At 41.6% G+C, this 21,415-nt stretch overlaps 3 protein-coding genes across 5 annotated transcripts; 1 reads left to right on the top strand and 2 right to left on the bottom strand.

The window, feature by feature from the left end:
• Nucleotides 1-265: 265 nt before the first annotated feature.
• On the bottom strand, nt 266-2,506 carry saysd1 (SAYSVFN motif domain containing 1). 2 transcript variants are annotated; one of them, XM_034135610.1, is made up of 3 exons: nt 2,489-2,506; nt 1,438-1,675; nt 266-1,050 (listed from the first exon to the last, which is right to left on the bottom strand). In XM_034135610.1, exons 2-3 carry the CDS (start codon nt 1,651-1,653, stop codon nt 712-714), a joined length of 555 nt encoding a protein of 184 aa, XP_033991501.1. In that variant the 5' UTR covers nt 1,654-1,675; nt 2,489-2,506; the 3' UTR covers nt 266-711. The 2 variants fall into 2 exon arrangements, with proteins under 2 accessions (XP_033991501.1, XP_033991500.1); XM_034135609.1 differs by lacking the exon at nt 2,489-2,506 and adding an exon at nt 1,882-1,961.
• Nucleotides 1,937-4,234, top strand: grcc10 (gene rich cluster, C10 gene). Its single transcript, XM_034135611.1, has 4 exons — nt 1,937-2,012; nt 2,854-2,907; nt 3,304-3,480; nt 3,746-4,234. The coding sequence occupies exons 2-4, from the start codon at nt 2,856-2,858 to the stop codon at nt 3,883-3,885; spliced, it is 369 nt and encodes a 122-aa protein (XP_033991502.1). The 5' UTR covers nt 1,937-2,012; nt 2,854-2,855; the 3' UTR covers nt 3,886-4,234.
• A 67-nt stretch (nt 4,235-4,301) lies between these two features.
• Nucleotides 4,302-17,880, bottom strand: LOC117486990 (cytospin-A-like). 2 transcript variants are annotated; one of them, XM_034135608.1, is made up of 13 exons: nt 17,832-17,880; nt 17,449-17,523; nt 16,323-16,429; nt 14,463-14,924; nt 8,809-8,882; nt 7,856-8,460; nt 7,684-7,771; nt 7,481-7,556; nt 7,347-7,383; nt 6,593-6,689; nt 6,334-6,450; nt 5,878-5,937; nt 4,302-5,737 (listed from the first exon to the last, which is right to left on the bottom strand). In XM_034135608.1, the coding sequence occupies exons 3-13, from the start codon at nt 16,360-16,362 to the stop codon at nt 5,648-5,650; spliced, it is 1,746 nt and encodes a 581-aa protein (XP_033991499.1). In that variant the 5' UTR covers nt 16,363-16,429; nt 17,449-17,523; nt 17,832-17,880; the 3' UTR covers nt 4,302-5,647. The 2 variants fall into 2 exon arrangements, with proteins under 2 accessions (XP_033991499.1, XP_033991498.1); XM_034135607.1 differs by having other exon boundaries at nt 17,784-17,861.
• Between the last annotated feature and the right edge of the window lie 3,535 nt (nt 17,881-21,415).

The following is a 21,415-nucleotide window of genomic DNA, read 5'->3' as shown; positions in this document are numbered from 1 at the left end:
GAGAATGCGGAATTAGATGGGAGAGGGAAACATCTTGCTTCGGCATAACAAGTTGTTCTTTGTTTATTCTCTCATCTTTTTAGACGTTGTCTTTTCGGCCGCGTAACACATAATTAGTTTTATTAATGATCCGTCACAAAACATAATTTATTTTCATCCAACCATTTTGTTCAAAAATAAACAGTAAAAAGGTAATAGTACAAAAGTGAATGTGGTGTTTATAATTTGTGAAATTGAAGGCACAGAGACAGAGAGAGACAAGATGCTGGCTGATATATTACATTTCTTTATTACACTTTAAAATCCTTTTATTCAAAGCAAACGTTTTTCTCATATAAATCAGTAGGAGCTTGCCCTTTTCCAATGTAACTCCCAAATACCATTCCCACATTTTCTACAAAATCCATATTCATAAGAAGAGGAATCGGAGGTAAATATTGGATTTAAAAAATATTTTCAAAAAGAATGTCACCAATGTAATTGTATACTCAATTGATATTCATTTTAAAGCAAATCCACCTCCCACAATTAAGTCAATTAAACTGCTTCAAAGAATAGAAACAGGAATACAACTGTTAGCAGACTGATCTTAATTTCATGAGTTAAACAGAAATAGTCAGTTTAAATCATTATTCCTGCATACAATATATTTTTTTCGTGAATACAAAGGACATTTTTAAATGGACAAAAAGTTGTGATTATTGGAAATCATCAATATATAAGTGCTGCTCTGTTAGTCAGAGTGCGGTAACCCATCTCTCCCTCCAGCTGCTCTGCAGTGAGCGTGCCCATCAGAGGCTGACAGTTTGGGTTGAAGACAGAGTAAGCGCTCAGCTCTCCAGGCTCACGTGCAGCTGGGCTCCTGAGACCCTCATAGAGCCAGTAGAAGAGTGAGAGGACAAAGAAAGGCAGGCCAAACTCCAGTTCAGCAAACAGGCCGAGCAGCACCAGCCACAGCAGTATTTTAAGCAAAGTAAGGTTTGTCAAGCCAAGTTGTCTCGATGTCAGCCATCTTCCAAAAGCGCTGTCCAGAAGCCAATCACTGTGGTCCTGCAGAGAAGACAGAACAGGTTCAAAAAGATCAATGTGGTTCAACACAACTTCAACAACAAAATCATAATCACCCGATGTGGAGATACATTTATTTTTACTTTACTTGAAGAGAATGAACAAAATGTAATCTGAAAAAAAATAGAATCAGGATGTCATACAATTGTAGTGAAATAAAAAGTACAATATTTACCTCTGAGATGTACAGAAGTTAAAAGTATCTTACATTGGAAATACTCAAGTAAAACACAAGACCATCGACTTGAGTAAATGCACTTAGTATCATTCCACTACTGGAATTGAACCAGACAGTTAATTAACCTCATATCACCCGATTCTTAGTTTGAACAGAAATCCAACTGCAAGATTAACACAGAAATGTCTCACCTTTTTTGGTGGGATCTGAGTTGAGGCTTTGATGTTTTCATCCTCTTCTGTGTGTTCGCTGTCACTGGTTGAATCAATCAGATTAGCTGTGTCTTCTTCGGTCTGATCTCTGCACTTCATACTGGCACTCTCTCCCTTTTTCACAGTATCTTCATCCTTTTTTATCGTATGTTCAGCCTGTCGTCTGGCTCTGAAATCTGCCAGTTTCTGCTCCATCGATGACGCCAGCTCCTTTACACTGACGTTATAACACAAATTAGGTGTACGTGGCAAAAGAGGCGCTAATAAAAAATACACAACTTCACTGGTATTAGCGCTGCTTCAATAAAGCTTTACACGATGTCAAATACAATAACGTTGACTACCATAAACGTTTACTGCTACTTTAACAACATGTTTGGAGAGATGTCATCATGCTACTAGTTTAGCGAAGCGTTTGTTTACCTTTTACATCCGGGTCTGTCTGAAAGAAAGAAGGACGTACTGTCGTAACAAAGGTTTCAAATGTCGTAAAAAGTGTCATTTTCCAGCTAGGTTTCCCAGGTCTGCTACTAGCTACATTTCTTTAATCAGTGGTGAGTTTTTAAACCTTTGCTCTTTTAAATTCAATGGTTAATCTTGTTAAAACGTTACATGTGTTTTAGGCTGTTGGTAACCGTCATTGAGCCAACAGTAATTTACGTTACAGTGAAAGCTATCGATAGAGACAAAGTAAACAGTGGATTTACGACCGTCCAAACATCATCAAAACCAAACTGGTATTAATGATATAACTATAAAATTAGCTAACATAGCTTTACTTCTTGCATTTAAGCGTAGGAGCATTAGGCCAAAACCTGCCTAACAGCACACTGTCTGACAGCAATGTTAATAGCTAACCTCAGCTATAACTTAGCTAACCCAGGCATTTATACACAACTGTTAAATAGTCAAATATAATATAAACCAGGATCATCAGTCTTGTATTTCCAACCGCAACTTATGTTATTCAATAAGAGAGATATTACGTATGAATACTACCAGAAGGAAGTGTACCCTGTTGATTACTTACAGCAGCAGAACAAATCAAATGGATCTTATCCACAAAACGCTGTCAACAGGCCTGGAAATCAATGTTTTTTTAAGGACCCCAGTGTTATGTAAATCCGGCTTTAAATGATATATTAACCAACGCCTTTAAAAAAAAAACTATAGATCGGAATACAACCATTTCATTCAGCAGAGAAAAGCAGCAAAAATCATTGCAGTGGAAAAGCTAACACTTGTGAATATTTGTCAGGTTTACTTGAAACTTACTGATTAACAAAAAAGTAGTATATTAATTTTGTGGTTTACTTGATTATTACATGTTGTCCTTTTTGTCTTTTTAGTGCCATTTAAATTCCTTTTTTCTTTACATTGTTTTTTTCTCTACAGACATGGCCTCAGCTCCAGCACAGCAGCCCACCCTCACTGTGGAGCAGACCAGAGGTGAGAGTTACTTTCTATAATCTGTTTAGTTGACATGTTCTGTATCTTATGGTCTTTTCTAGATGCCCTATATCATCATTTCTGAAAGACTTCCAGCTGGTTAAACCGACGTATGGTAATAACAAGCGTTAAAGCTGTAAACGCTGCAGTGCAATGTCAAGACTTAGGCTGATTATGTAAGATAGAAATATGATATTGTCTCTATCCCAGTGACGTCAAAATCAAAATCCCATTGTTGTATACTTTGTGATTTCTGCACATTTTGATATTATAATGTATCGTCACAAAACTTTTGATTTACACCTGACATCCTCACAGGAAGCTTGAGTGTCCACACTTAATACAGACCAACACAATGCATGTTTATAGCATAAACCAATGTCTTCTCTTACACAGTGGTACTGAGTGAGGTGATCCAGGCCTTCTCAGTGCCGGAGAACGCTGCCAGGATGGAGGAGGCTCGAGAAAGTTCCTGCAACGACATGGGCAAGATGCTTCAGCTCGTTCTCCCCGTGTCCACCCAGATCCAACAAGAGGTCATCAAAGCGTACGGCTTCAACAACGAAGGAGAGGGTGAGCAGAGGTGGCATTTTCATAAAGAAAACCCTGAAGTTCTTTGAATATTGGACTTTACTTGTTCCGAATTTTGCCTAAATTCTTATATTCCTCGGGATTGGAGGATCTCTGTCTGTACACACAAACTGAAAGATTGACTATAAAGTTGACTTTGAGACTATGTGTGCACATAAACTAAACCTTACATTGGACCTTTTTAAACTCCAATACTCCTTAGATGACATATTGTTTCACCTTTATGTCGGCTCTGCTTCACTTTCAGGTGTCCTAAAGTTTGCCCGATTGGTGAAGATGTATGAAACCCAGGACCCTGAGATTGCAGCCATGTCTGTTAAACTGAAGTCTCTCCTCCTGCCTCCGCTGTCAACACCTCCTATAGGAGGCGCCATTCCATCCTCATAAGACTTTTATACATTTATTTGACAAATGCAAGGTTGCTTCAACAAATGCTTTGGATCAACACAATCATACTGTAATCACAATTAGGTTCAAACTCATTACACAAACTTGTTTTATTGGATGAAACTCCTCTACATTATGCTTTCATTTAAAACATCCTTGCAAAACATTGTTAAATTATTGCTTTTTAATGTTTCAATATTTATTTGTTACATTTTGAGTATTTTCTTATGCCATCTGACCTTAAACATGTTTCCATTAATGCCACTTTTGTATATGATTTTAGTACCATTTTTATATGCTGTCGGAAGTATCAAATGTCATTATCTTGTTGTATATTAAAATGTTTTCTGTTAATCTCTTTATGGTTTTAATAAGAGAATAAGAAAGAAGAAAATGTGTAGGGACAAAACAGCTTCTACTGTATACACATAACTTTATTATTGCATTAAGGCTTTGGCAACAACATCTTCATATGTTTACCATGTTTCTAAAAATACTGAAGCGCTTACACACATTTACATATTTACATTTCCTCAAAGTTAACTTTTGCATTGATGAACATTTGAGTTTTTAAGGTTAAAACATCACTATTCCAACATTTAAAATCTCATGTCTGCATCCTACCTTTGTCTTGGGTTAGGGTGCATGCAGACATGATGATAGGTGGGAGAGGTTCATGATAAAAAAATAACTATAAAGTCAAGATAATTAAAACTTGCCCCATATTCAGAAATCAAAAAAGTGAAACAAAAGTAAACATTAATAATAAAGTGCTCTTTTGTTTTTACAATCAGTGCAAAACCAGTGCACCCAGCACCCAACGTGAAAGTAATAGTCGAGGTGTTTGTGACGGCCCCAGGGCCTTTGTGCAGATGTGCACGATCTGAGGCCACTCGCGTGTTATTGTTGCAGTGTGTGTTAACCGGGAGGGCTCTGCAGGAGGCTTATTCGTCTTTAAGTGGCAGTGACTATTTGCGTTATGAGTTAGTAAAATCTGCCGTTCTCAAGGCTTACGAGCTGGTGCCTGAAGCTTATCGTCAGAGGTTTAGGAATTGGAAAAGAGGTGATAAATCTCACCTCGAGTTTGCTCGGGATATTTCCACCCATTTCGATCGCTGGTGTGCGGCAACTGACGTTGATTCCCCACGGGGCATTGAGGGATCTCGTTATTCTGGAGCAATTCAAAAATTCTGTACCGGAGCACATTGCAGTGTATATCAGTGAGCACGCAGTCAGGACAGCTGCTGAAGCTGCTGCATTAGCAGATGACTATGTTTTGACACACGTTGGTGGAGGTGCTGCCGTACAAGGCAGTCACGGTGGAAATTCCTCGGGTATGGGAGCGTGGTCTGGTCGTCCAGTGAGACCTGCTGGGCAAGAGAGTGGGTATGTATGTGGTGCACGTGAGCCTGACAATGTGTGTCATTACTGTCATGAGCGAGGGCACTGGAGAAAAGACTGCTATGCATTTAGGGCTTCCTGTACTCACTTTAAATCTGACAAATGGTTTAGTGTCTGTTGCTGCTGCTATTTGGATATGAATAGATAAGTTAAAAAACAAAAAAATACTCCCAAGGTTAAGTTTCTGTGTGATGAACATTATATTTGATACATAAAATCACACCGTTAAGTCTTAATATTGCCGACATATTTTCTGATCCTGGCTGATCAGAGTTCATTATGAGCAGATTGTGATGAACAGTGTTTCAGTTCTTCAGTCACAATCATGGTAAAGGAAGAGCAAGAAGAGAGACAATTAACTTCACATCTCAAAGTGCCGGAAAATGCTTTCCACATAACCGAGGACCCTCTGCCAGTCCGGCCCGTCGGCCTTCAGCATCTCCTCCACGCTCTGTCACACATTCACATGAAGAGATAAGATCACAGGACAGTGAAAACAGCTAGTTTAAGATGCACAACTTCTAACTCCCCAAAGGTTTAACTTTTGTAGAAACCAAAAGCTTCAGAAGTGCATCGTGTAAAATGTCTCACCAGTGTGGCTGTGATTCCCAAACTCTCTCCAGTCTTAAAAGCAAGGTCCAGATTCTCCTTCTGTAAAAACATTTGACTCAGAAGTAGCTTTTACAGACATGCCTCCAAGACATGGATTCTTCTAAAAAGCACCAGCATATTGTTTTTTCTTTTATACATGCGTCATTTATAATAGTTGTTGATAAAGAAAAAGTGAGTACAAAATATTATTTTCAGATTTTATGGTCCATGCAGTGAATTTTACTCTTGATTGATAACCTGTACATCCAGGTTTAATATCTTAAAGATTATCAGTATTTTTTGATAGCTGCTATACTTCTCTGTCTCTATCCACCACTACACAAAAGTCTTTCGATACATGTGCTCGAGTCAAAAGTCTTTATAAATAACATTATAAAAAACATAATCGACACAAGTGATTATTTTTGTTTTAAGAAATAACAGCGACAGTATTACCTTGTGTGCTGGGTCGAGGGTGTCGTACTGGATGTGCGTTGGTAAGTATGTGTGGTAAACGGCGCAGAACACCAGGCCGTCCTCCCAGCTGCTGCTGAAGTTTGTGATCTCAACATTCTGCCACAAAACACACTTCATGAAGACAACAATTAACTGGTAAACATTTATTTTTGTTTCCCACCCTGAGTTCCTCTTAAACTTTACTGACTGTGAGGATTTAAACAAATGTGTCAATAATGGTGACATGCTCCTCTCTCACCTTATAACCCTGGGTACGACTCTGGCACCAGCGCAGCAGGGAGTTTCTCCTCGAGCCGCCATGACGCCTCAGCAGAGCACTGAAACCATCCTGAGGTCTGACAACACAAGAACATTTTCATGAATATTGTTACATTTGTTTAACAAAACGTTAACTGAACTTTACATATTGATTACACAAAGAACATTATATACACTTACAATTTGACAGAGAAAAGCGAAAGGCACATATAATGACATTGTCATTGATTGCATACGACTTCATGGATGCTTTGACTCATTCTTGCTTAAAGGTAGGGTAGGTAAGTTTGAGAAACCGGCTCGAGATCGCTAGAATTTGAAAATACACAACCGGAGAAAATCTGCCACTTCCTTATAGAGCCCCTCCTCCAACACACACGAACGCGCACATGACCAATGAGGGCACGAGATAAGTTTGTGCACAGATGGAAGGCTGACAGGCAGGTAGGCCATCCAGTTATTTTAGCCGGGCCGGCTAAAATGATTGGTCGTACTTTTTACAGTATTACGGCTTCCACAGATGACATTTATTTTATGGATTTTTTGTCAAAGCACTTAAGATATTCATTGCTATCGGGATGTTAAGAGCATTCCATGGAATATAACAAAAAGTGTATCTCGAGCCGGTTTCTCAAACTTACCTACCCCACCTTTAACATCCTCCATCTATTTTACCCACAGATCTTGGTGTCAATATTAGTAATAAATGAGAAAACGGCCTTATAGTAACTTACTTGATATAATCTGTGCTTTGGTCCTCGTCCTGTTTGCCTGCAACATTCAAACAAATCAACAGTCATACAACCGTACACTTACTAAACGGTAAATAACTACATAAAGGTGGTTCAGTGCGGAGGTTAAAGCTCACCTGTGTAAAAGCTGGACCAGCTGTCCTGACGCTGCAGGATCCGGTCTGTTCTCCTCGGCTTTGGTGGTTCCTCTCTCTGGAAAAGTTTACAGACTGATTCTACAAATGTGATTTAACAATAATACAACCATTTCTTACATCCCCATCACTCAATTATCCCTCCATATAATCATTATATTCTACATCTACATATGTTGTTGTACCTTGCATAGCGGCAGTGTTGTGCTCGTTTCTTTTGAGGTCCCATTTTCCCTGGAGGAGTCAGTTGGGAGTGGCAGACGAGAGAGACTCCTAAAAGATATTTTTGTTGCATGTTTTATAATACAGTCTCCTGTTAAAAGAGGTGAATGAGTTGCGAGCGCTCAGTAGACTCACCAAGATCTTTCAGACAGCATCACAATCCTCCTTGGATCCTTCTTCTTCTCCAGCACAGCCAGATTGCGAAGGTATCCCTCCGCCACCCCTTTCCCCTTCAGCGCTGTGCTGCCTGATCCATTAGCCTCCTCAGAGTGATCTTGATCCTCCCCCTCTTGACTTGCATCAGTCTGCTCCTTTTGCTTTTCAAAAATGTTTACTTCAGTGTCGGCTTCAACTTCCCAGGGTTTCTCCACAACAACTCTCTGTATTTCCTCCCTCTGCCCCACCTCAGATTCTTGTCTTTTTGCCTGTTTGTCACAGTTCGTCATGTGTTTCTCCCTGCATGCCTTCCTCAGAGCGTCCAGCTCGGCTCGCTCCTGTCTCCGCAGCAGGGACACCTCGCTCAGTTTGCTGCAGACGTCTTGGTGCTGGACCTTCAGACTCTCCAGCTCTGTGTCTCTCTCCTGCTGCCTGCTGAGGGCCTGATCCAGCTGCTGCTCCACGGCTCTGTGTCTCTCCTGCACCTCACTGAGGTTCTGATCTGACTCCACCCGCAGCCGGTCGGCCACAGACACCGCCACCTGCAGGTCACTCTGGAACTGATACCACTCCAACCTCTCCGTCTGTCATGGAGGACAAAACACACAGGACCACATGGAAAATAAACAATGTGACCTGATATTAAAAGCTGCCTGTTGTTGACATGGCTCTCAAAAGATCACTAGTGCATCTGATCCCTTACCACTTAAATATTTGTATTTATGCAGTACTCTAAAGCAAGCAATTGATGAGACTTTTGCTAAACTTGCTATTAGACTAAAATGCAGAAGAAAAACTAAATGATTACATTTTCTTCTGGTTTTTCTTTATTTTTCCAACACAATAACTTCTTAGTTGTCAGGTAAAGTCTGAAAAACAGAGCAAATAAATGTTTCTGGAAAGTGTAAGGAGCAATGGGACCTACAACTCACCCTCAGTGTCTCTCTCAGTTTGTCCGCTTCCTCCACCAGCTCATCTCTCTCCATTATAAAGCGCCTGAGCAGCTCTGAAAGACAAGTTGAACAAAAATAAGCACTCGAAGTTGAGAGAAAATGTATAAGTCTAACAACTGTAATCAGAATAGTACAGAGCCCCTAAAGCAGTGGTTGTCAAACTTTTTCTGTCAAGCCCCCCCCTTTGGAGAAAAGAAAAGTCGGGCCCCCCCAACACAAATAGTCACGTAATGGGCCAAGTTAACATTTATTCAAATACATCAATATGAACGTGTGCATTCCTTTGCTAGAACAGTGATAATAAAACAATGCTCCATAAGTCTGTGTGGTCAAAAAATAAATACAGAATACAATTGTGCAATCCCTTTGCTAGAACAATAAGTTATAATACTTTGCCACTTTACAATCTGTGCAAAAAAATGAAAAGAAAGAAAATGCTGATGTTTGGCAAAAAAGTGTGTCTTATCACAGCATTAGTGGCTGCAATGAGCCTGTTTTGCACTGCACATTTCTTCAAAACGGGGTTGCAGGCTCAGTGGCGGTGCCAGAGAGGAGGCATGTGGCACAGTGGTTAGAGCGTTGGTGTTTGGATCAAGGGAGCACAGGTTCAAACCCCACTGCAGTCAGCAACTTGCGGAGGGGGCCTCATCTTGCGGAGGGGGCCTCAACTGAGCGTTTATGCGGCGCAATTAGTGTGGCGCGGCACGGCGAAACAGAGGGCCTCATCTAACTTTGCGTGGGGCCTCAAGTTGGCCAGGGACGGCCCTGCTGGCATATGATTTGATTGGCTGACGCTTCCGTCGAAGCTTCAAAAGTTGAACCTTCAAAAGTTGAACCTTCAAAAGTTGAACTTTTCTCAACTTTTGAAGCGAGCAACGCGAGCAAAGCGAAGCGATGGAACCACAATGCAGTTCGGCAAAGTGAATGGGAAGAAGCGTTGCAGCTTCAACGCACGACGCCGTGTGGACGGGCCGTAACGCGGCGCGTCTGGTGGAATAGCACCCATTAGGCGCAATCACACCAAGTACTTTTCCCACAACAGTTCATGAGAACTTTAGTTCATGAGAGCTCTTTTAGTTCTGATGAACTAAAGCAGATCGCGTTCACACCAAAATGAGTTCCTGGGGGTGGATTAGGCAAATGAGCCGCTGACGTCACTTCTTCTTCTTCTGCTTTGGGTTTACTGGCAGGCCGCAAACAACTTCACGGCGAGTACAGTAGGTGGCGGTATGCACCTTAAAGTTGCAATCCGCCAAAAAACCGAGAGAAGAAGAAGAAAAAGAACTTCCGCTTCCGCTGTATGCTTCTGTTTACCTTCCGACCTCAGACACGGTATGGAGTTGACGTTTTAGTGCTCGTGTTATACAGCTTCGTAACTGAGTTATTTAAGCCAATAACTCAGCCACAAATACAAATACAGATCGACCATTCAAATGCAATAGAAATGCTGAGTCGGAGGCGAAGGCAGTTAAGAAGCCTTAACAAAAGGATTGGACGACGAAAAGCACACACTATGGACATGTTTCGCCGTAGGACAGCTGAGGATGATGACCGTTATCACGCCCAAAGAACAGCAATGGTACGTTCAGTAAATCACATTAATACTATCTAGGATTTATGGAGTTATGTAGGGCTAATTTGTGTCTTTGTATGTGTTCCAGATATGCGAATACTACGGAACGCGTCGTGTCCCGCGCTCTCTCTGGGTGAACTATAGAACCTCGGCCTGGTGGGAGAAGGTGGTGCCAACGTACACCAATGTGCAGTGGATCAAAGATTTCCGAATGTCCAAGGGCTCTTTTCAACTTCTCTGTATTCGCCTGGAAGCAACGTTGGGGAGACTCAACACCAACTACCGGGAGTGTGTACCCGTGCCTAAAAAAATCGCCGGGGGGCAAGACACGCGCACAGCCCTTATGAGGCATCTGAACAGCATGGAAATTGTAAATTGACAATAAAGCTGATCTTTTGTACAGTGCATTTGGTTCTCTTTTATTTACTACAGTCAACAGACAAAATTACAATAGTGCAGACACACCTTAGTGCAAAGATAAAATGTCAGTATCAAAACAGTACTCATACTGTATATTTGTATATTAATATGAGTATATTATTATGTTAAATGTGTGTTAAAGACAATGGGATGAGGTTGAAAGCTCTTTAAAAAGCTTTTGTATACCATCTTCACTGTGATAAATACATACATGTTAAGCATACACACCTGAAGAACTACGTTACACACACACAGGTTAGTCTGTGTACTGCTGCACTGACATGATGACAGTCATGATGCTAGTGCCGTGCAGCAGATCATCTTCACTGTGTGTTGTCGCCCAGAACCGCACCATACAGGTGAAAAAAGACAACACACCACATGTCTGTATCTCTTTCTCTATGAGGGTTAGGATAACAATGAAAGTTAAGACTGGCTGGCTGGTTGTGGTATGTCAAAACTCAAATGATGTGGCAGATGTGTTTTAGAGGTCCATAATAATCTAAATGAATAAAACTGATTATGGAAAAAAGTATTGCACAGTAAATAGGCTCAGCAGTTAACACACTTTTATTATATATCCTCCTGAGAGGAACTCAGTACACTAACTCCTAAGATGTTCCCTTACTATAATTCATTAAAATATTGAACTCACAACACTGGTAATTACAAACTTAACCATTTCTCTTTCTATATATAGTGTTTGTGTTGGACGCCATTTTGAAATACAATGAAATGATCTTTTTCAAAGCCACATATTTGGGGTGGGACAATAAATAAAGCTTCGCCAGTTTATAACCGATGAAAACATGATGGTATCAGTATAATCACTTACATGTGATGTATAGGATGCTACACAGGTCACTGTAAAGATAAAGTGTCAGAGGAGAAATAAGCAAGATACATTATCTGTTTAATCGCCATGTAGGTTCTCTTTTATTTATCAGCAGCAGATCAATAAGTGTCAGTAGTATCAAAACAATATATATATATATATAAAATAACAATAGGTAGGCTCAGCAGCAGACACACCTTAGTGCAAAGTTAGGTGTCAGTATTAATAACAGTGGCATATATATATATATAATCACAATAATACAAAATTAACTGTCCCAGGTGTAGGCAATTTGGGGTGAAGTGTCTTGCCCAGGGACACAACGACATCCTGACTGCAGTGGGGTTTGAACCTGTGCTCCCCTGATCCGAACACCAACGCACCAGATCACTGCACAACACGCCTCCCAACAAGTCATTGTACAGTTTATCAACAACGACAAGTTTTTCTTAATTTTTGTATTGAAGGCCTGTTGGATTTAATCAGCTCGCTTAGCACTGCCAGAAGCCCAGCCTGAAAGGTATTTTGTTGCTCCACCTGGCGCGCCATCACCATGAGCAGCTGGTCGTCCGATTCCTGGGCCTTATGTGAATGCAGCAGCCGTTCGTCGTGCATCTCCTTGGCACGCAGGTCCTCATTCTCCTTGCTGACCATGGCACGGCAGTCCATCGCCATGATGGTGTCAAGGAAGCTGTCATCCCGTGCCCGCTTTCCTAAGGAGAAATAAGCAAGATACAAGATCAGTTTAATCGCCTAGTAGGTTGTCAACAGAGACAACATTGGACATGGTGCAGACAGGGACAGTGTACAAAATGCAGGTGTAAAGTAGAAGATAGCATCAAATAGCTGACGCTCAAAGTGCCCTTATTTATTGTTTTATATTTGTTTAGAGTGCTTAATGTACGCTTGAACTTTGTCCAAAAATGATACGTTTTCTTACCGGCAGTCATGTGACCTCTAGCCCGGATGTTTATGAGAGTGAAAAGGGCGCTAAAAGTGTAAACGATGTATTTTCACGGTGTTTCATAATTGTACCAAAAAGGAAATAAACGTGATTAGTGGACATCAGTTCGATGCGTAACGTTCTTTCAAGACCAGAGTAGTTACAGTGTGTTTGTACGTACTTTTGCGTTTGGATGGTTGAAAAGGAGACGAGAAAGTGCTGCTGTTGTGATCCGGAGGGGAAAGCTCACTTGTTTCCAATCCAGAGAGTTGTCCTGCCTCGCCTGAAACACACGATTAGTGCCATGAGTTAGTGAAGCAAATTACAGAAAACATTACACACTTATTCACAAGTCAAAAACGTTTTCATAGCGGCCGAGAATGATGTTATTAGCCATGCTAGGCTGAACTGGCTAGCAGTGTTAGCCAGTTCTGGCTAGCTCGATCTACTGAGCAAATAAAAGTACATCTGAGACCAGTATTGTGCAGATTAAAACAGTGCAGTGCATGTAGTTTATTTTACCTTCGTAGTAGTCGTCGTTGGACAATTCACAGGCCACTGAATCCGCCGTTTCACCACAAGTGCCGGAGAATGAGGGTCTGTTGCCGAACAGAGCATCCAATCGATCATACCATTTACGGGTCTTCCGGCCGTTAACCACTGTTATTATGGTCTTTTATTTGTTTGTAGTCCTGTTTTAGTTTCTTTATTTTGTCCCGGCATGAGTGTGCGCTGTGGAAGATTCCCATGTCGTCTAACTTTACCGAACAACGCTGATACATTTTGCAGTTGGAAACTGCCTTCAGTAGAAGCTGCTGGATCCCATCCTCCGAGTAAATCGCCAGACGTGCCGACACATCCTCATCACTCCACCGCTCCGATGATTTTCGTATTCTTATTGTTGCCATAATAACTGCTTTCACAAAAGTACTCTCGTTGGTGCGCTGGGCTAATAATGCCAGCAAATACAATGGCCGCTCCAAAAAAAAATTCAGAGTTAAACGGGGCGTGGTTTGCATTCCGCACAGCCAATCAGACGTATGAACTATTTTCTCCCACAACAGTCCCTGCAAAGCGGGTCAGATGAACTAATTTGAACTACTTTAGTTCCTGGGGCTTTTTGGTGTGAACGCAAATATATCGTAGTTCTGATTAACTATTGTGGGAAAAGTACTCCGGTGTGAACGCGCCTATTGACTGGAGTGGAGTACCTGCTGCCCGCAGCTGTTTTAAAGGGAAACAAACACTCAGAACACACACACAAAGAGCGGAGCTGAGCAGAGCACAAACAGACTGACCGGACATCTCCTTCATAAAACTATTAAAAGGGGGAGTAATCAGGCAGTTCGATGTGTGTAGAGGTGTGTGTGTGTGTGTGTGTGTGTGTGTGTGTGTGTGTGTGGTTAAAACGTAGCAGCCTGCGGTCACTCTTTAGCTGTTCAAATGAAGGTGAACACAGTGTAGGCGGTACGTAAAAGCTCTTTGCGCTCATGAGAAACTAACCCGTTATCCCGACTTTTTTCATGTCCCTTTAGGGGCTCCGTAGAATAGAGCATTAATTAAATATTTCACATAACCCGCTTCAAGCTAGCGCAGGACTGCTAATCGTGTTTGCGAGTCCAAATGGTAATAATCGGAAGGTTTTAGCAAAAATAGTGGTGTTTTGAAGAAAGCACCATTTCACTGGATAAATTAGACTTGTAATATACTATATTGTAAAAATACTTGTGTGAAGGTTTGTAAACAGTAATTTAAATCATCAAGAGTTTTCTCCATGTTTTGATTCCTTGTTCACTGAGGAGGCATACAAGATAAATCCAACAGTCATTCAGAAAACCAAACAGTGAAGATGGCGGCCCTACCCACTGCTCCTGTGGTGACATCAGTGTTGGGGGTCAGGCCCATTGAGGCCCTGTAGTGCTCCATCAGACTGAGCAGCACCAGCGTCATCTCCTCACTCCTCTCTGCTGCGGCCTGCGGCTCCACTCCGCTGTCTCTCTCCTGCCAGCTGTGCTCTGAGGGTGATCCTCTGGACGGGGGCAGCGAGGTGGGGCTGCCCGCTGCCCCCCCATGCTGCCTCAGTGCTGCATCGCTCACATTGGTCTGTGAGCTGATGCTGTCCACGCTGATCACAGCCCACTCTGAGGGAGCGGATAGTTTCTGTGTCCATTCTGCGAGGGGAGAACTGGTGGAGGGGGTGGTGCTGCCGGCCGGTGATGGAGTCTGTGCCTTACTGGAGGAGGCTGCAGAGGACAAGGCCATGGCCGCCAGATCTGCCTCTGAGGGCGTGGTGGGAGGCGTCTGGTAGAAATCTAAAGGAGAACCTGAGAGGGAGGAATACAAGTAAAATAACATCAGAGAAATAAAAGAGAAATATGACTCCTGAGCCTGAACGTCATCTATTATGTGCTCTTCTTTTCCTTGATGCAGATGAAAGCACTGCTCCCTTATTTACTGGCCTGGGCTAACTGATGCAGCAAAAAGCCTCTGCTGCCAGTGTCTTGGCAGGAGAAACACTCACACACTTTTCCCCCGTGTGGCAACATCCAGGAGGAGCAGAGGCGATTTCTCCCTGATCTACTATCTAACAGCTGCTCTCACCGCCACCAGGAGGCGATTAGATCCATCATTAGTGCTGCCTGTGGTCTGCATTAACCATGCTCCTCTGAATAACAGTTTTAAAAGAGTTTAGAGTGATTGTTTAGCCGTTTGGATTCTGTATCCTGAGATATCTTAACGTTCACCAAAAGGTTTGTGATTTCTGTATGATGCTTGTATGTTGTGCACACAGAACTTGGCAGGCTTACAGAAATGTACACTTTCATCGCCTCAGAGTTTTTATGGCTTCCCCTCCTTGTCCTTTCGTTGTGCTTCAGGATTCTGCCGACTCATCATTTCTATGGCAGCAGCATGATGTAGTTTGCTCAGCTAGGAGCTATTTTCATCCTGTAGCTTGAGCCTACTTCCTGCATAGTGAGAGCCCAGAGAGGAACCAGGGAGCAGCATATTAAACAGCTGTGAATTATAATTAAACTGAGCAGTGGCAGGCTGAAGGTCTTCAGACAGAAAACAGGAAGGCTGCACGGGGCGTTATGACACTTTAGCCCAGCTGCACTCTGATGCTTTGAACTGAAGGACACTGAATGCGCCATTCAACTTTTATTGTCTCCTCTGGGATACAGTTTGTAGTTCTCTGCAAAGTTTGGATTCATCACTTCCTGTGTGTCAAGAGATGTTTCTATGATCATACAGTATCTCACACGAGACTGGATGTGACACAAACAGGGTAAAATCTATAGAGCGGGAATGTGATGCTCATGATAGAGCAGCCGCTGTTTAATCTGTTGGATAAACAAAAGGATATAATGAATGGTATTTGCCTTTTCTGGAAATGATGGTGACCTCAGGTACACAATGATGTTGATGTTTGTTAAAGCAAGGAATACCAACCAAAATTAACAATCGTATCATGACGTTCTCACTTTCTCTATTAGTTCAGTATTCCTCAATTGTATTATTTTGCAACGCAAAAGATAAAACGCACACAAAGCTTATACCTTCCTCTTCTGTGTAAAGGGTCCTGACTCCTGTTACTCTGCATACCAAAGGACAACAACCGTCAGAAGACACATTTGGATCTAATTGCTAATCACTTTCCATCTCAGAACCAGGAGGACACCAGTCTTAAAAGTGTCGGTCTTACAGTAAAATGACTGAGGTACCTGTGGTGCCATGACTTTCTCTCCCAGTCTGGTTTCCCATGATCCAGCAGGGTGGGTCTCTGGATGCTGCCCTTCACTGTGTCCTCTGCTCTGAGGCGCACTGCTGTCTGCAGGAGGGAAAACATGTGCGTATGACTCACTGCTGAACTCTGATCAACAGAACAAAATGAGTGCAAAATCAGCCCTACAAATAACTTTACTTAGCAAATGTCTCATGCAGAATCTCTTAAGCTTGGTAGTGGGACCCCAAACAATTCCCCTCACATGACGAGGGGGTTAAATAAAATAAATACTGATGTTTGTTTGACAAATACCTTGCATACCTTGCAGTCAGATTTGTTGCCCTTTTTACAATAGCTTTTATTTTTTTAAAAGGCCTATTCCAGAATTGAATAGCTTCTGGTGAAACAGCTTCTACATAGCCTAAATTTGTCATAAAGTTACCCACATATGTATTGCCAAGCAAAGGGCCAGAGATGTGCTATATTTATAACATTCGTTCTAAAAACGTATACACAGGCTCCTCTGCAGTGCTCTGAGTTGTATCATAAATAACACATGGCCAATTCTCAACGAATAATCAACCAAACTCCAGTAGATAACTCAACAATTTAAGGTGGCCGTGGTTATTGAGAGAATACACATGCATTAAACGTCATTATTCTCCTCAGTACGATGTTTTAGATCCCCAGGGGAATCCGGCATGCACATCATTTCACATGAAGCATTACGTTTAGAAATAATGACATGTTCCACAAAGCAGCCGCACAGCAGACTACTGGCCTCTGCAGATCATTTGAGGGAGTGTTGAGCTAGCAGGAGAACTAACTATTAAACCAACCAAGTATCATCAAATTAAGTTGTTGCATAATTACTTGTAGGCTATGCCGTATTAACGACTCCTTTTTTTAATGTGTAAAATGTCTTGAAATGTGCTGTGCAACATACGGTCGGTTCCAAGCAGCCACACAACATTAAACTGTCCGGTTTGTGGATGAAGTTTGGAGTGGCGCTTGCCGTATCGAGCGACCGATTTTATTTTGTGGAAGTATTTTGGCTGTGACATGCATTGCATCCAATCAACGACATTGCAAACACCATTCCCCTCCGGTTTCATTCATCCTACCTGCTCAGCCTGCCAGCTGGACGCCTTCCAACGCGGCTGTCCGGAGGGATCTTCTCCGGGTGTCTCTGGACCTCCCTGTGGGCGCCCCAAAAAATAATCACCGGAGGACACTATTCGAGTTTCTGACAATCATGTCTTCCTGTCACAAACAGCTCACAGATATAGAAAAACAGCCAACATATATAAGTGTGCTCTCATATTCAATAACTCCGCTTCTCCTTTAAATCCAATGCGACAAAAAGAGAAGGAGGCAGAAACAAACTGGTTGCGCAGCAGCTGCACGTTGCATCGACGACATGAGTGTTGGCATCACTAAAAACAAGTGTTTGTTTTACCATCGATCCAAAACACGAATTAATGCGAGGTGTATTGAATAAAATGACGTGCTGCTGAGGAATGGAGAGGAGGAAAGCAGTCCCACCAGCTGGAGCTGATTACCTTCAGAAGCAGGTGTGGTAACAGGTTGAGCTTCATAGTACGGTCTGGAGGTGTGTTCCGTCTCATAGGAGCTTTACCTGCAGCAATAAGTGAAAGTGAAACACCTACAATCTTCCCCTGGGCTACATTTAAATGTTTTATGTTTTGTTTAATTCAACACATTACGCAGTCAAGTCTGTAAAAGTTATCGCCAGCTAAACTGCTGAGTCATCCGAAGGTTTTTAAGACAATGAGGAAGGAGGAAGGAGGAATACTGTAATGGTAGTGTTAACTGTAGATTACTGTATGTTGCAAAGGAAGCAGAACACTACAAATAATTAAATAGGTCTTGGTTATGTAATACTCTGACTAATAGAATGCAGCGGCTCGTCTGGTCTTCAACCTTCCAAAAATGTTCCCACACCACGCCGCTCCTCCACTTCAAGACACTGGTACTTGCGTACCATGCTGCGAATGGATCTGGCCCTTCCTACATGTATGGTTAAACCTTACACCCCAACACGTGCACTCCGCTCTGCATCAGCCAAACGGCTCGCTGCACCCACACTGCGAGGGGGACCCAAGTTCCCATCAGCAAAAACACGTCGGTTTGCTATCCTGGCTCCAAAATGGTGGAATGAGCTCCCCATTGACATCAGGACAGCAGAAAGCTTACACATCTTCCGGCGCAGACTGAAAACTCATCTCTTTCGACTCCACTTCGAGCAATACAATTACCAACAAAGCACTTATATACTAATAAAGGACTGGCTTATCTAAAGCTAGTTGAGTAGCACTTGAAATGTTTTGGCTCTATGAAACTTGATGTACTTATATGATTCTGTTTTCTTCAAGTTTGTATCTTCTTGGTCGAATGCACTTATTGTAAGTCGCTTTGGATAAAAGCGTCAGCTAAATGTAATGTAATATAATTTAGATACAAAATATGTTGCTGGTTCATTGAAAACGACTTTGTGTTAGACTTTAAGAGAAGTAAAAATCAGAACAAGAACTCAGATCTTTAACTTAACGTGGTTGTAGAACTACATATGACTACACCAGGAGTAAAAGTACAGTATTGGCTCCCAAAATGAAGTGGAGCAAGAGTATAAACAGCATAAAATCGAAATACTAAGTAATGAAAGTGCCTCAAAATTGTACTTAACTACAGTAGCCTACTTTATTAAATACTCAGTTACATTCCACCACTGTCTATACTGTGTGTAATTGTGGGTGTGTTCAGTTTAACTAAAGTAGAGCAAGAAGTCTGGACTGTTTCAGCACCATGGAGAGAGCACAGTGGAGAGAGCACTATGGCGCCCCCTAGTGATCAAACTCAATACTGACAGAAATAATAAAAGAGGCAGTAACACCTGGGTTTATTCTAACATCTGTGTGTTTCATTATGTTCTATAAATACAAAAAGCAAGTTCTCATCAAGATTTCTAAAGTAACATGTTCAAGTTATATTTATTTTCCTTTTTTCTTGTTTTTTCAAGATTGGTCGTACTTTTTACAGTACTACGGCTTCCACAGATGAAATATTTGTATGGATTTTTTGTCAAAGCACTTAAGATATTCATTGCTATCGGGATGTTAAGAGCATTCCATGGAATATAACAAAAAGTGTATCTCGAGCCGGTTTCTCAAACTTACCTACCCCACCTTTAAGTAAACTAACTTCAATGAAGTTACTCTGTAATTACAAATTATGCATTGTGATGCTATAAAAGATGTGAGTTTAGGCATTCTTCTAACTGTTTATTTGGGATTTTTAAAATACCAAATAAAAGTAATTTTCAGTGGCTTTAGATAAACACATCAGCTAAACGAAATGTAATGTATTGATAACCCAAAGTATCATGAATAATAACAGTGTTCATCTATGTATGCAGACATGCTTTGATTATTGCCATGTTCTAACACTGTTCAGTCCAGTGTCTTGGACTTTTATATTTAATTTCTTCTACCTTGCAGATATAAATAAGTTTCCTTCCATTCAAGGGGCAGATTGATTTGCATCATGTAAAATGTATTTGTTTCTGCAGTGCAGAGCAAAGGTTAGGGGCTGCAGGAAGCTTTCTGCGTCTGGCTGTTTAATTAACTTTATCCACATTATTCCTCAGCACCCTCTCAACTCTCTCCTTCCTTTTTGATAAAGCTTATAGTTAGGGCTGATTAGATTCAGCCCCTAGTTTTGCTGCTATAGGCTTAGACTGTCGGGGGACACCTTACTTCTTCCTTCTCTCTGTCTGTACCTGTGTACTCTCATGTTCTGAATAACCCAGCTTCCCCAAATTTCTTTTTGGTGTCTATCTACGCCGGGATCCTGAGTCGTGGCTGATCCTGTTGCTGTGGTCCTGAGTCCTGCATCCTGAGTCTTGCATCCTGAGTCCTGGATATCGAGTCGTGGCTGAACCTGTCGCTGTGGTCCTGCCTGACTCTCATCATACTACTTCTCTGATGGCTCCCACAGGATTGTTGACATCCTCGTGGATTCATCTTCTTATTATAGACACATGCATTTCCAAACATTTGGCCTACCTATGTTGTAAATGTATTATCTTTTCAATTTACACACGGCATCTATTGCACGTCTGTCCGTCCTGGGAGAGGGATCCCTCCTCTGTTGCTCTCCCTGAGGTTTCTCCCATTTCCCCCTTTAAACTGTGGGGTTTCTTTGGAAGTGTTTCCTTGTACGATGTGAGGGTCCAAGGACAGAGGGTGTCATATTATCATACTGATATTCTGTACAAACTGTGAAGTCCACTGAGACAATGTAACATTTGTGATATTGGGCTATATAAATAAACATTGATTGATTGATTGATCCTGTACACCACACTGCAGAGATCAGTCTCTTTGCATCATAAATGAAACTGACTGTTTTTCTTCACATTAAGCCCACTCACTTTCATTACCATATCATTGTCTCTAAAGCTTAAGGCACTTTTAAAGAAAACTGTATTTTTCTGCAAATGTTCTCATGGAAACCTTTAAAAAATGTTGTTCGTAACTATCAAGCTTGAGGAGGAACTTTGGCTCTGAGTTCTGGGCTGATGTCTTCTTCTTCTATACTTCTATATGAGACAAAAAGAGAGGTACAGTATATTAGGGTGTGTAGGAAGAGAGGGCTGAAAAGGTGCAGTTTTGGTTTAATTTGCCTCCTGGCTGGATGTCAATTATGAGGACTGTTTTATTGTGAGTAAATTGTGCTGAGCTTGTGATTTGTCAGTTTACTGCTGATCACAAACCCCACAGGAGCTGCACAGCAGTCAGGACTCGCCACAGCTGATGTTGAAGGACATCTTTAATGTATTACAAGTCATTTTAGTTAGATCTTCACAAAACTACAGTTATTTCAATGATCAGAAAGCACGTGAAAGTCAGCATCCACCTTCAATTCCCTTCCTATAACTAATCATAAATCATGCCTTGAAGTGTTCTCTGGACTTGCTTGAGCACATATTTGGCTGAAAAGTGAGTTTTTCTTATCATACTCTTATCTTTCTTTGGGCACATGGGACTTCAGTTTTTATTCCATATATTT

Source organism: Trematomus bernacchii, unplaced genomic scaffold (genome assembly GCF_902827165.1).
Source record: "Trematomus bernacchii unplaced genomic scaffold, fTreBer1.1, whole genome shotgun sequence".
Lineage (NCBI taxonomy): Eukaryota > Metazoa > Chordata > Actinopteri > Perciformes > Nototheniidae > Trematomus > Trematomus bernacchii.
Note: the sequence above shows the minus strand (reverse complement) of the source record. Positions and strands in the feature narration are given on the sequence as shown.

Coding starts and splice junctions, on each gene's coding strand:
- saysd1 (XM_034135610.1), bottom strand. CDS start 1,653: ATGGAGCAGAAACTGGCAGATTTCAGAGCCAGACGACAGGCTGAACAT. Junction 1,051..1,437: donor CTCAGATCCCACCAAAAAAG/GTGAGACATTTC, acceptor TCTTCTCTGCAG/GACCACAGTGATTGGCTTCT.
- grcc10 (XM_034135611.1), top strand. CDS start 2,856: ATGGCCTCAGCTCCAGCACAGCAGCCCACCCTCACTGTGGAGCAGACC. Junction 2,908..3,303: donor CACTGTGGAGCAGACCAGAG/GTGAGAGTTACT, acceptor TCTCTTACACAG/TGGTACTGAGTGAGGTGATC. Junction 3,481..3,745: donor CTTCAACAACGAAGGAGAGG/GTGAGCAGAGGT, acceptor CTTCACTTTCAG/GTGTCCTAAAGTTTGCCCGA.
- LOC117486990 (XM_034135608.1), bottom strand. CDS start 16,362: ATGGGAAACCAGACTGGGAGAGAAAGTCATGGCACCACAG. Junction 7,557..7,683: donor CAACACTGCCGCTATGCAAG/GTACAACAACAT, acceptor AAACTTTTCCAG/AGAGAGGAACCACCAAAGCC. Junction 6,451..6,592: donor GTCGTACCCAGGGTTATAAG/GTGAGAGAGGAG, acceptor GTTTTGTGGCAG/AATGTTGAGATCACAAACTT.